The sequence below is a fragment of the Pteropus vampyrus genome, unplaced genomic scaffold (genome assembly GCF_000151845.1).
Source record: "Pteropus vampyrus isolate Shadow unplaced genomic scaffold, Pvam_2.0 Scaffold129, whole genome shotgun sequence".
Classification (NCBI taxonomy): Eukaryota; Metazoa; Chordata; class Mammalia; order Chiroptera; family Pteropodidae; genus Pteropus; species Pteropus vampyrus.
In genome coordinates this window covers 3,038,305-3,049,752 of record NW_011888910.1, presented here as the reverse complement: position 1 = coordinate 3,049,752, position 11,448 = coordinate 3,038,305, and the positions used below count along the sequence as shown (strand labels likewise).

Genomic DNA, 11,448 nt, shown 5'->3' with positions numbered 1-11,448 from the left:
ATGCCTAAGCAGGTGCTGAGACTGAACCCTGTAGTCAGGATTCTGGGGCCTAGAGTGGGCCAAGCCTGTGAGCAACATTCCTTCCAGAAGGCTGCCTGATCAGGATCTGCTCTAATTTACTTATACATCCACCATGAAATTCCTTCCTTTAGAGTTTCAAGTTTGTGGCTAAAGCATTGAATTCCCACTAAAAGCTGTGCTTAATATTTCGATGTCTCTACAAGTTTAAAGTTCATCACAGTGCTGAAATCTTTTCATTCTTAGTCTGAGAAGGAAAGAAGCAAAACTCTAGTATAATAGTGCTCAATAAAGATTTGTTAATGAATGACACATTTGGATCAGGATAGAAGACCAGTGGCGTTTTCTGACTCCAATATGGCTGCAAGGAACAATTTTTCTCAATTAATTTTTCTGCTTAGTAAAAGGCAAAGGGAATTTTAGATGAGATGCTTCTGCCTATAGAAATGATTTTGGTTAAAACATCACTCCTAGGGATCAGATCAGGGTAGGAGTAATCATGTAGGGAAAATATTTGTATTTATTTTGCAGATAAGAAAAAAAAAGGTATAAAGATATTAAATGAATAATTATGCTATAGAGTAGTATTCCTAATTATAATGAATTGTCATATGAGTAACTTCAAATAAATGAGGCCAAAGAAGGGGTATTAAATCCACTTAAAAAATTACCCCAGGCACAAAAGAATAAATATAAGGCTAACAGATGCATTAATGATAACTAATAAGGGTAGCAGCCACCTATTAAATAAAACATTAAATAAATAAATCTGAGAACTGATATAATCAATTAACTGAACCCTGATGAACATTAAGTAGCAAGTTAATAACATTAATATATGAAAGATACATAACTGGAGAAAGAAAAGTGAAAGCATATACAGAGTGCTGCAGATTAACTGCGAGGGCCAAAGAGTGCTTTAAAATCCTGCCTGAAATGTTCCGATGTTCTCCTGAAGCTACATCACTGCACACAAAGGTACCACAGAAAATATCTTCTTTGTACTACGTTACAACTAATATGTGATACTTCATTTGGAGCGATTTTTTTTCCTTCCAATTACATTCTCCTAACTTAAGTTCTAATTCAGTGTATTCGACCAATCACTAAGACCAGCTAATTCTATTTCTTGATATATCTCGAAACCAGTCCCTTCTCTCCATTACTATCACCTTTGCTTCAGTCAGGCCTTCACCATCTTGACTGAACAAAACTAATGCAATCATCTCCTAACCGGCCTCCATGTCTTTAGTCTCTTTCCCGTCTGGGGTGATGTACTTAAAAAGTGTTTTCTGCAGTCTGCTTAAAACAGCTGGATGGATGGCTTTTCAATGCCTAGGAACATGTTCCAGCATATTGGTATGGCATACAAGACTATCATCTCTGGTCCCATCTATGTCATCTCTCTACCCTTATGTTCTCCAACTATCTGCCATCAGTGACACCAAACTGCTGGTAGTTCCTTATATCCAACACCAAATACAATGTTTTTGTTTTTTGTTTTTGTATCTGTTCTCTCAGCTTCTGCCTCCCTTCTCCAGCAAATCCCTACTGAATCTTTAAAGCTCAGGTCAGCCACCATTGCTTTCTTAACCTCAGCCCCCTTCCAGGGCAAGCTATGTTGCCCCTCCATTTGCTCCCCCACGTGCTGTTCGATTCTCTGTCAGTACACACTGCCATCACATTGTTGTAAAATTCGCAGTGAAAATATTACTCTATGCAAGATTCTCTTGGGCAAAGATCATATTTTGCTTATCTCTATCTCCAGCAAGGAGCAAAGGGTCTGGCACATGGCAGGCACCCAACGAATGTTTGCTGAACAAAGGCCCAAACCAACCTCATTATAATCAAACTATGTATTACAGTACTAGAGCTCTTTGGATTGCTAATAAATACCTGGTACAGAATGTGGCTGAACAAGTTTAACTGAGTTGGTTTAAGTGACTGCTAGCTACTGTAAATTTAAAAAATTTGGCAGTTGTACTACTGGTATTAGAGAAAACGATGTAGTAACTAATTTACTTGTATCTGCTGAAATAGAGAAGTAATTTTGGAGTACCTACTGTGTGCCAAACATTCTGCTAGAAAGTTTTGTAACTTTAGCACTGTCAATTTATTAATGACTTCTTGGAGTAAATGATTTATACCATGGTTCTAGAGCTAGTAGCTAGTTTAACCTCAAATTTGAACAAAAGCTTCTTGATTCAAAGGCCAGGAATCTTTCTAAATCATAATTGCCTTGTTCATTAATTCTCATTCATAATACTGAAAATAACGGTTAAAGCAAATTATTCAGGATTCACAATATTAGAGAAAGAAATAAGAAAAAGAAAAGAAGGAAGTTTTGCATTGTCATTGTGACTTTTGTTCTTTTGTCAGGAGGGATTATTTCTGAGCTGTGTTTTCTCAATCTCAATATATATGAGCTTAAAAACGATTATACTTTCAAATAGAATTCCAATAATGAGTGGCTATGAAGCCATGATGATAATCAAGATGCAAAATGATACATATGATGTTATAACTGGCAATTTTAAATTTGCTTCTTAAAGCAGAGGGGGTAGACACCAGCTGAAGAAACCCTAATCAAGGCATTCCTATTACTAATCAAGACAAAAGCCAGGAGGACTCACCTTAATTTAGCTGAATATTGCTGAATTTAGAAATTCACAGCTTGGTTCATGCAACTTTTCTAGTTTTACTACTTAGTTTGGTTTCTGAAGGTTAATATTTTCCTAAATTGGTCAGGTACCAATTAATTGAGAAAATAAATGCTAAAACGTATAAAAATCTATTACTTGATAAAGTAAGATTCAGTGTCAGGAAAGGGGTCACACAGGAGAAGCAATAGGATATGAAGTATCTTTCATTCACAAGTATGCATATAGCTTTTGACGTGAGTCATTATGAGGCAGTCGATTTTTTATGATGCTCATTAGCTTTCAAACAGAATGTTTTTTAAGTACACTGTGCATTAAGAAAAAAAGTATTATCCTACTGCAATACAGAATTTAAAGATTACTTAAGAAAATCATTTATACATATAATTGTATTTTGTAGTCTAACTTTACTTCCTACTTTCTTATATTTGCTATCTTTTCTCTTTGCCCTGATTCTCCCCTTTATTATTTTTTAATTATAACAATTATTTCATTTTATTGTATTTTATTGCATAGAATAAGTTTTTAAAATGCTTTAGGAGCCAAGGTGAAGTATAAATGGAATCAGTGCAATTGGAAACTAAACTCAATAAATCAGCAATGACACGTACAGCTAATAATTTTTAATATTTCTTTTTGTCAAGAGTAAAAAATGTTATTTCCTGTCCTCCCAAACAAATTTAGGCTGCTGAATATCTTAAATGTTTTTTTCTCTAAGTTAATTGTGCAATTTTTACTTATTTTCAAAACCATTATCACTCAAAGTTAGCAACCATAGAGAAAATTTTCTTTGAAATTTCTAGTATATTTACTTATAATAAATAATCCCTCTTTCAAAAGTCTAAGAAACTTTTTCTTCAACATAAATGAATTTCCTCTAGTTGTTGTGGGGTTTTGAGGAAGGAAGAGATAAGGTAACAACAGTTCTAATAAAGTACCACAGGCTGCATATGAGTTCAATAGTATAAATCCGGAACAAATTTAAGATATAATTTCAGAATTACTTAGAAAATTAACAAAATCAACAATTCCTTTCTTTTATTCCTCCCTTCCTCTGTGTTCTTGCATAGACTGTAGTAAAAAAGTTAAAGCAATTTTCACAGAGAGGTATGATTTGTTCAACATTTAATGTTTAGCAAAACTATTTGGCTGCTAATAACAGAATTTTGTAATTTCTTTGATTCCTCCTAATATACACATACATTTCAAGACTTAAAAATAGGTAAAATTTTTTACTGGGGAAAAAAAATCCAAATAATTCTGTTAAGACTACCTGTAAAATGTAACATTTTATGCTCATCAATCTGATACCTGTCACAGGTGATATGTCTGTGTAGCTCTAAATTGAATCAAGGAATAAAAGAAGAACAAGAACCAGGGGATGGAATTTCCCACACATCTGCAACTTCTGGTTAAAGGCAAGTTTTAGTTTGAGAACTAAGAAAACACTTCCACAGTGGGGAGGCTGGAGTTACATTTATTAAAATGAAGAACATATTTAAGGATTTCAAATTTCTAAATGAGAAGACATGTATAAAGTTAAAACTAAAGTGGAAGTTAGGGCTAGCGGATTGAAAAAATCACTGCAATGTTATTTTTAAATCTGTATAATATGTAACTGACAAATCATCTTTAAGACAAATGTCTCTTTGACACCATTTGAAAAAATGTCAATGTCACTCTTGTCACTGATGTTTTTTGGGGGAAGAATAATAATTATTAATATAAATGTTATTTATTTTAGTATGTAATGGGTTTATGAATTTATTTTAAAACAGGTGTTTTAAAATGTTTAATTTCTAATATGATTAAATATTGGTATCTATGCCCCACATTAATAAAACTTTTGGAGGCATCCAGTAACATTTAACAATGTAAAAGTATCCTGAGATGAACAAATTTGGAGACCACATTCTTAGACTGTGTCTTCTTGACCTCCATCAAGGGTTCTTCTTTGACCAACACCTTAAATTTTGATGACCTCTAGAATAGCATCCCAAACCCACTAATTTTCTTACCATAAACTACAATTTCTTAATCTTGGTACAATTGACATTTTGGGTCAGATAATTCCTTGTTATGAAGACTGTTCTGTGCTTAGAAGCATCCTGGCCATTAACTGCTGGATGACAGAAGTATCCTCTTACCTAGATTGTGACAACCAAAAATGTCTCTACACATTGTCAAATAAAATTGCCCCCAGTTGCAAACCACTACCTTAAGTACTCTTTCTGGAAATTTCGCCTTATATTAACATTTTAATTCCACTTATGAGAGAAAATCCCAATTACTGAATGCTTACTTGGTGCCAGCATAAATCTAAGCACCTGATGTGAATTAAATCATTTAAGCCTCACCACTCTATAAAATAAACAAATCATTACCTCCATTTATAGATTAACAGAGAGATGGAGTGATTTGCCCTGGGTTACACAGCAAGTGAGTAGTGATGACAACTCCAGTCCTGACTGTTCCCGAGCTTTAGACGACTGTGAATAACTACTTCTGCTGGGTATCCCAGGTGACATTCACTCAAGATGCCCCCCAAATAAACTCAAAAGTCTTCTCTCTATAAGATCAGCTATTTCTGTATTTCTTAAGTCAGTTAAAGGCACAACTTTTATGATTAACCTCTCTGTGCCTCAGCTTAACTAGCAATTGGATGTCATTCTAGACTCTGCTTAGATTTTCTTCTGAATCTAAACATTCATTGAGTTCTAACAATTTTATCGTCTAATTATTAATCAAATATGCCTTTTCCCTCTATCTTCCAATATTCCTGCCCTAATTAGGGCCCTAATCTTTCCCTGGCACTGTTGTTGTAGCCAGTTCCCATTTGGTGTCCTTATGTCTAGCCCTCAAAATTATCTTCTACATTGCTGCCAGAATGATCTACCAAAAATGCAAATTTGCCCATGTCACTTTATGGCTTAAAGCTCTTTATCGGCTGCCTGCTAACTAAGAATGAAGTCCAGGTTCCTTAGCATGGCCCCTAGCCCCTCGAATATGTGGCCCTTTCCAACCACAGTCTCATCTTTTGACACCCGCCAAATCATACTTTACTCTTCAGTAGTATTCCACTGTTTAATATTATGTGAGCATAATATGCGACTTCATTCCTTTTATCCACTGTCATCTTCTGGGAAGCAATCTTGATTCTACACCTTGTGTGTGTCTTTCATAGCACTTATCCCAGCTTGTGAAAATGATTTCTATAACTGTCCCATGGAGGTCTGTAAAAAAAGCCATTGATGGTAGGTGCCTTGCTGAACCCAAAGCTCTCATCTTTCCATCTCCAGGGTCTAGTATGTCACTGGACAAAGCAGTCTTCAGAAAGTGGTTTTAGAAGCACTGAAGTAAAAGAACACATAGGAAGAGAACTTGTTTGGATGGGGCTGGGAGCTGTGGAATGAGAAGAATCAGGAAAACCAAAGTCATTACTGAGCTGAATCTCAAAGGAAGAGGAGAAAATCCAGACGAAGGTGATTAAAATACAAGCCAGATAAAAGAGGAGAGTACAAGGGAAGGGGCTGTCTTTGAAAGCCACAAGACATAGCTTGAATACAAAAGGACATATTTTATAACAAGTAAGTTTATTGTCTTAGGAGATAATACTAGTAAGAATCTCAGGTTATAGACCCATTATTTCAGAAAACAGTGTAAAATGATTACCAGATTTCTCTGAATAACACATTTACACGAGGACAATACATTTAGCTCAAAAGCATTATTCAAGGTATAATTAGAACAATTTCCTAAATGTATATATTGAAATTCATTTTCAATATTCTGCCTACCAGGTACAGTCTTGAATGACTTCCCTGCAGGTTACTCCATTAACTTGGCATTTATTCACTTGAAAAAACTTAGCCTTATCTGTAGATTTCACCACTTGGCTCGTAAATTATTTCCAAATGGAATTTTAGAAATGGAAAGGATCTTAGAGATTACCTAGTCCAATGGGCTAATTTTACAAGCAAGAAAATTGAAACACTGAGATTGAGTGACTTGTCCATCCAAAGTTCTATATTCTCTGAGGGTTCCCACTAGACTTTTCTACAGTGTGCTCTCAGATCTACCCTCACCCTGCTGCTGTCTCGTTTGTGACCTGTGTGCTGATTACAGTTCTTGTTTATTCTCAATAAATTTTAATGACAAATATCTTCTTCCAAATTGTAGTGAAAATGATTGATTTCCACTTATTCACTTGCATATTTTGTAGGTTCTTCAACAAACTTGAGTAAGTTCTTGGTGCTAAGTACTTGGTTAGTATTTTTGTTAAAATTTCCACCAGTATACCTACTATTTACAAACGTTACCTTCCAAAGCCAAAGTCATTAAGTAAGACCACATAAAAACCACATACTTTTACGAAATATTTAACTATTTGATCAAGTGATTATGACCTCATCAGTGTGACCTACATGTTGTTCTCAAATTTATACGATGAGTACCTTTTCTATGCAGGTATCTGAAAACGAGGCAGTCACTGCTTAGGAGGCTAAGTGTTCTGTTCCATAACCAAAGTTATAATGGTTCTATCCATCATAATGCGCCTGCCAGCTCAAACAAAAGGCGGGGTGGGTGGGTGCCCTACCTAACCAGGTCTATTCTAGGGGTAGGCTTTGGTTTTAGGAATTCCAACCCACAGGCTGGCCCGTCACCAAAAGAGACCTGGTGTCATGAAATGAGTTGGTCTTATCAGATTCTTACTTTGAGAATGTGGTTCAAATGCAGAGAGAATCAGGTAGTTAGTACAAAGCACCAAATCTAAAAGGGTGCAGAGAAATTCCGTAAGATACATATAAGTAATGTTGGGTCAGAAGATATAGGGAAGCAGAAAAGAAAGCAGATGCTCTGAAGTACACAAAAGATATAGAAAGTAAAAAGTAAGGGTAAGGAACTTAAAGGCAAATAGTAGAATGAGGGTGGAATTGAAAAAGTGCGCTACATTAAGGATGTGGGTGTTTAAATGCTCATTCTCCTGCCGCTAGGATCCTACAAGTTTGATCCCCATTTGGTGAGGACTTGATAAACGTTTCTGCTACTGAAGTCTGTGAGACCTTTTTACCTTTACCACTACTCGTGTCTCCTCCTTCTATCCCCCAGCCCCGCCGCCACCAACTTCCCAAGAAGAATGAATTTGATTCTTGCAAACAAAATCAACACCCCCCCCCCCGCCCCGCAATAAAGATATCTAAGAAATGAAAGGAGTGGGTAGTGAGAACCTTTAGCTTATGGATATGTTCTACCGTAAACTCATCCAATTCTGTGAGAAGTTCTACATATGCAACCAACTGGTCCTCACTTAAGCACCTGCAGCTTTCACGTTCATCCTTCCTACGGCAGGAACACACCACCAACCACGCTTCCAGAGCATGAACCACGGTATCCCACTTGGGGGAAAACACCACAAGATTTATCTTCTCTGATATAACAAAGGACAAGGCCCCTGCTTCCCCCAACTCCCGAGGTTTCAGAGAGCCACGCTTGCCGGCAGGGGTACGCTTTTCGATGGCGGAGCCTTCGGGTCACCGTTTCGAGGCCCCCAGTGCGGGACAGGGGCTTCCCGCACCCCGAGACATTCCCGGGCATCCCGTGCCCCCGGACCTCCCAGCCCCCGCCGCCCGTCGGATCACCTGTAATTATAGGCGCTGAAATTCTTGCTCTCTCTCAGCATCGCCCGGTACAGATCTAACACTTGTGCGCGACTGGAGGCTGCCATTTTGGGGGGGGGAAGTGGGTCCTTTTCGGAGAGGTCCCGGGTTTAACCCAACTACAAAATTCAACCTATGCAAAAAGTACGAATGAAAAAAATTGCAGTGAGCTTCGCTCTCGCCAGCGGGCCCGGGCCTCAGCCTAGGTGAGCACCTGCCCGCGCCTGGGGCCGCGGGGACCGCGCGGGGCGCCGCGAGCGGCTTCCGAGGCGGGCACAGGCGGGCTTCGGGCAGCTAAGGGGAGGTGCCCACGGGGAGGCGTTCCCGCTAGCCACCCCAGCCTAGGAGGCTCCGCGTGTAGCAGTGCTGGGAGCGGGCTGAGGTTGGGGAGTAAGAGAGACCGAGGCAAGGGCTGGGCCATCAGGCTGGCATCTGGGGGCCGCCTATGCACCGAGCCACACTCCTGGGGCACGGAGGTTGGAGGTTCGAGCACTGAGGGCGTGCAGCCCGTTAAGGAGTGTCTACGCGAACCGCCCGGGGCTATGGTGAGGACATTGAGTCTTGGAATGCTGCGCCAGGTCGCACCTCCGCGGGGCGCGAGGCCGCGTTGCCCGGGTAACCGAGCGCGTGCCTTCCGACGCCCCGCCCCCAGCCACGGCCGCCCAGCCCCTGGCCGCAGATGTCCCGCCCACTCCCACCGAGGCCGCCCTCGGCGCTGCCTGAGAAGAAGTGCGAGCTTTCCAGGTTCCCTTTGCTTAGGCTTTTGTTTCGGCCGCTCTCTGCAGGTGGACTCAGAGTGCGGGCAACTCCCTGCACGTGGGAACGAGAGCGCGGGGGTCGCGGAGGTGACGGGTCAGGGGTTTTCTGGCGCTCTGGCTCTTCTTAGGGTTACCAGCTAAGGGCCCTCCCAGGCAAGGTCCTTTTTTTTTTTTTTTTTGTCAAAATGGCAGAGCCCAGCATTCTCCAAGTGTACTTCTGAGGTGGAGGCGAGAACCTTCCCTGGGAGAGTGAGCGAGCCTGTTGCGCTTCAGATTTTGCAAAACCCCAGGTTCGGGTTTCCCCGGCGAGCGGTGGGTGAGTGCCGGTCTCGCTGCAGCATGGGCTGCGACATGTGCGGTTGGCGTAGTGGGGAGTTTCTTAGCCATGGAATTTTTCCCTTTATGGACTATTTTTTGAGGTCTTGGGGTTTTGTTTTTGAGTCATGAGTCCCTTAAAGTTTTGTCATCTGAAAAAATGCATACAAAATGTGAGGTGGCTTGGGCTGTAGGCATGAGTGATTAATTGGGGAAACTTCAGGGATCTGAGCACTCTTGCGATCACTTCAGACCCAAGGCAAGAAGCTGAGCAAGTTTTCTCTTGAAGCTTTTCATGACTGAGTTTTCTCCCGTGGCCTTTTTTTCTGAAGTCATCGACTTTTCTGAATTACCTTGTTATAGTAGTAGATAAAGTTGGTCGTTCTGGTTCTTGACGGAGGACTGGGCATAGGGAAGCCTTATCTAGTTCTAGTTACTGTGTTTGCAAAGCACTTGTCTTTGGAATCTTTCTGTATATAAACAGCGTTGAGAGGAGCCACAGTTTTCCACACCGAAACAAAGCAAGGAGTAACTTCATACGTAAAAAACAAATTGGCATTAATATCCATCTTTCTGCAATCACCGAATTATGATTTTGTTTAATTTCTTTTAAGTTTATCCGGTTTTGAAATAATACTTGTTTTATATCAAAGCAGCCTCTTATTTTCAGGAACTTTAAGGGCAGGAAACACTTCTCAGTCCTTACTGCACTTGCCATATATACTTGTTATGTTACTCGTTATAATGCAATGACTTTTTTAAAAAGGCATAGAAGAGAAAACACTTATTAAAATCCTTTTATGCTCCCTATTTGATTTTTTTTAAGGTCTCATACATCAGTGAGTCTCAAAATGTATTTTTACAGGGTAGACAAACTTCTGTTATTCTTGCAGGTTGATCAGGTCTTTGGGCAAGTCTTGCCTTTTGTTGAAAGAGCTTTTACTCTTTTGAGTTTATACTTTGGCATTACTTAAAGGATTCAAGACCGAGGGAATTGCATATTATTATAGAATATAATCTATAATCTAAAATCTAGAGTAGTTTTCTCTTAACATATTGTTTAGTGATGTAAAATGTTATGTGGCATCTGGAAAAACTACAATGTTAGAGCAAGTTAAGAATAGAAAAACTATCCAAGTTATAAAAAAAAACCATGAAAATTGTTTTCCCTTGTTTTAAAATAGTGGAGTTTGCATTATATTTTGCTTTTATCTAGAAAATGAAGTTGGAATAATTATTACTGTATACAGTTTATGTGTAATTATCAAGCAATTTAATCATTAATGTATACAGTTACTGTATCTAAATGACTAATGTTTTGTAATCAAATAAAACTTTCTGAATAAATATATAAAGTTTATTTTGTTTGGGTAGCCTAATCACCTGTTGGTACAAAGTTAGGAAAGTGATAGCGTTGCTGTTGATTATAAGCTGAGTCCTCACAAAAATACTTTTATTTTATTTGAAATAATTTACCATATGTTAGATATTATTGCCTTGAAAGACTAATAAAAATAGTCACATTTCAAAGCGAAATCTCTACTTTTGTACATCTTCATTGCAGAGATCTATTTGAGGTTGTAAGTGATTCAGTTGGACTAGAAGCTGAGGATGGACCTCACTCAGATGTCTTTAAATATGCATTTATTCTGGGCTGAGTATTCGCTAAGCTAACGACTATAAACTAGGGACCCATCTACCATTTAGACCTCAAAATGTAAATATTTCCTTAATATTCACCTATTTATAGTTATGAAATATCTATAGTTCTTGACCTACCTGTGTAAAATGATATATTATCTTGTATTAAATTAGGATTGCTAATGCTTTTTGAAGAGAAATTTCTCCAACCATAATAAGCAATATGATAGCAATTTACTGTCTTTACACTTAAATATTTAATTGATCACTATGATTTTTTTAGAATCTATTTTCTCTTTTAAGAGCTTTGTTGGGCACTTTACAAACATCTCATTTCAAAAATTCTTCTGAAGTACTGATTGACTTCTTTCAGTGAGGAGTAATAGCTGCCCTCTCTTG

The 11,448-nt window shown here is 38.7% G+C and overlaps 2 protein-coding genes across 7 annotated transcripts in view; one reads left to right on the top strand and one right to left on the bottom strand.

Annotated features, from left to right (window-relative positions):
• Positions 1-8,656, bottom strand: part of LYRM4 (LYR motif containing 4) — a 140,230-nt gene extending 131,574 nt beyond the window's left edge. For all 3 annotated transcript variants that reach the window (XR_896286.2, XM_011367045.2, XM_023534665.1), the window contains exon 1: positions 8,318-8,656. Coding sequence is in view for 2 of the 3 variants with exons in the window: in XM_011367045.2 (XP_011365347.1) it covers positions 8,318-8,403 (86 nt within the window). In the remaining variant the exon portion in view is untranslated. The remainder of the gene's footprint in view (positions 1-8,317) is intronic.
• A 602-nt stretch (positions 8,657-9,258) lies between these two features.
• Positions 9,259-11,448, top strand: part of FARS2 (phenylalanyl-tRNA synthetase 2, mitochondrial) — a 455,949-nt gene continuing 453,759 nt past the window's right edge. Inside the window, exon 1 of one of the 4 annotated variants that reach the window (XM_023534658.1) lies at positions 9,259-9,409. The gene's annotated coding sequence lies outside the window, so the exon portion shown is untranslated. The remainder of the gene's footprint in view (positions 9,410-11,448) is intronic. The other 3 variants (XM_023534659.1, XM_023534660.1, XM_023534655.1) reach the window with 3 other exon arrangements.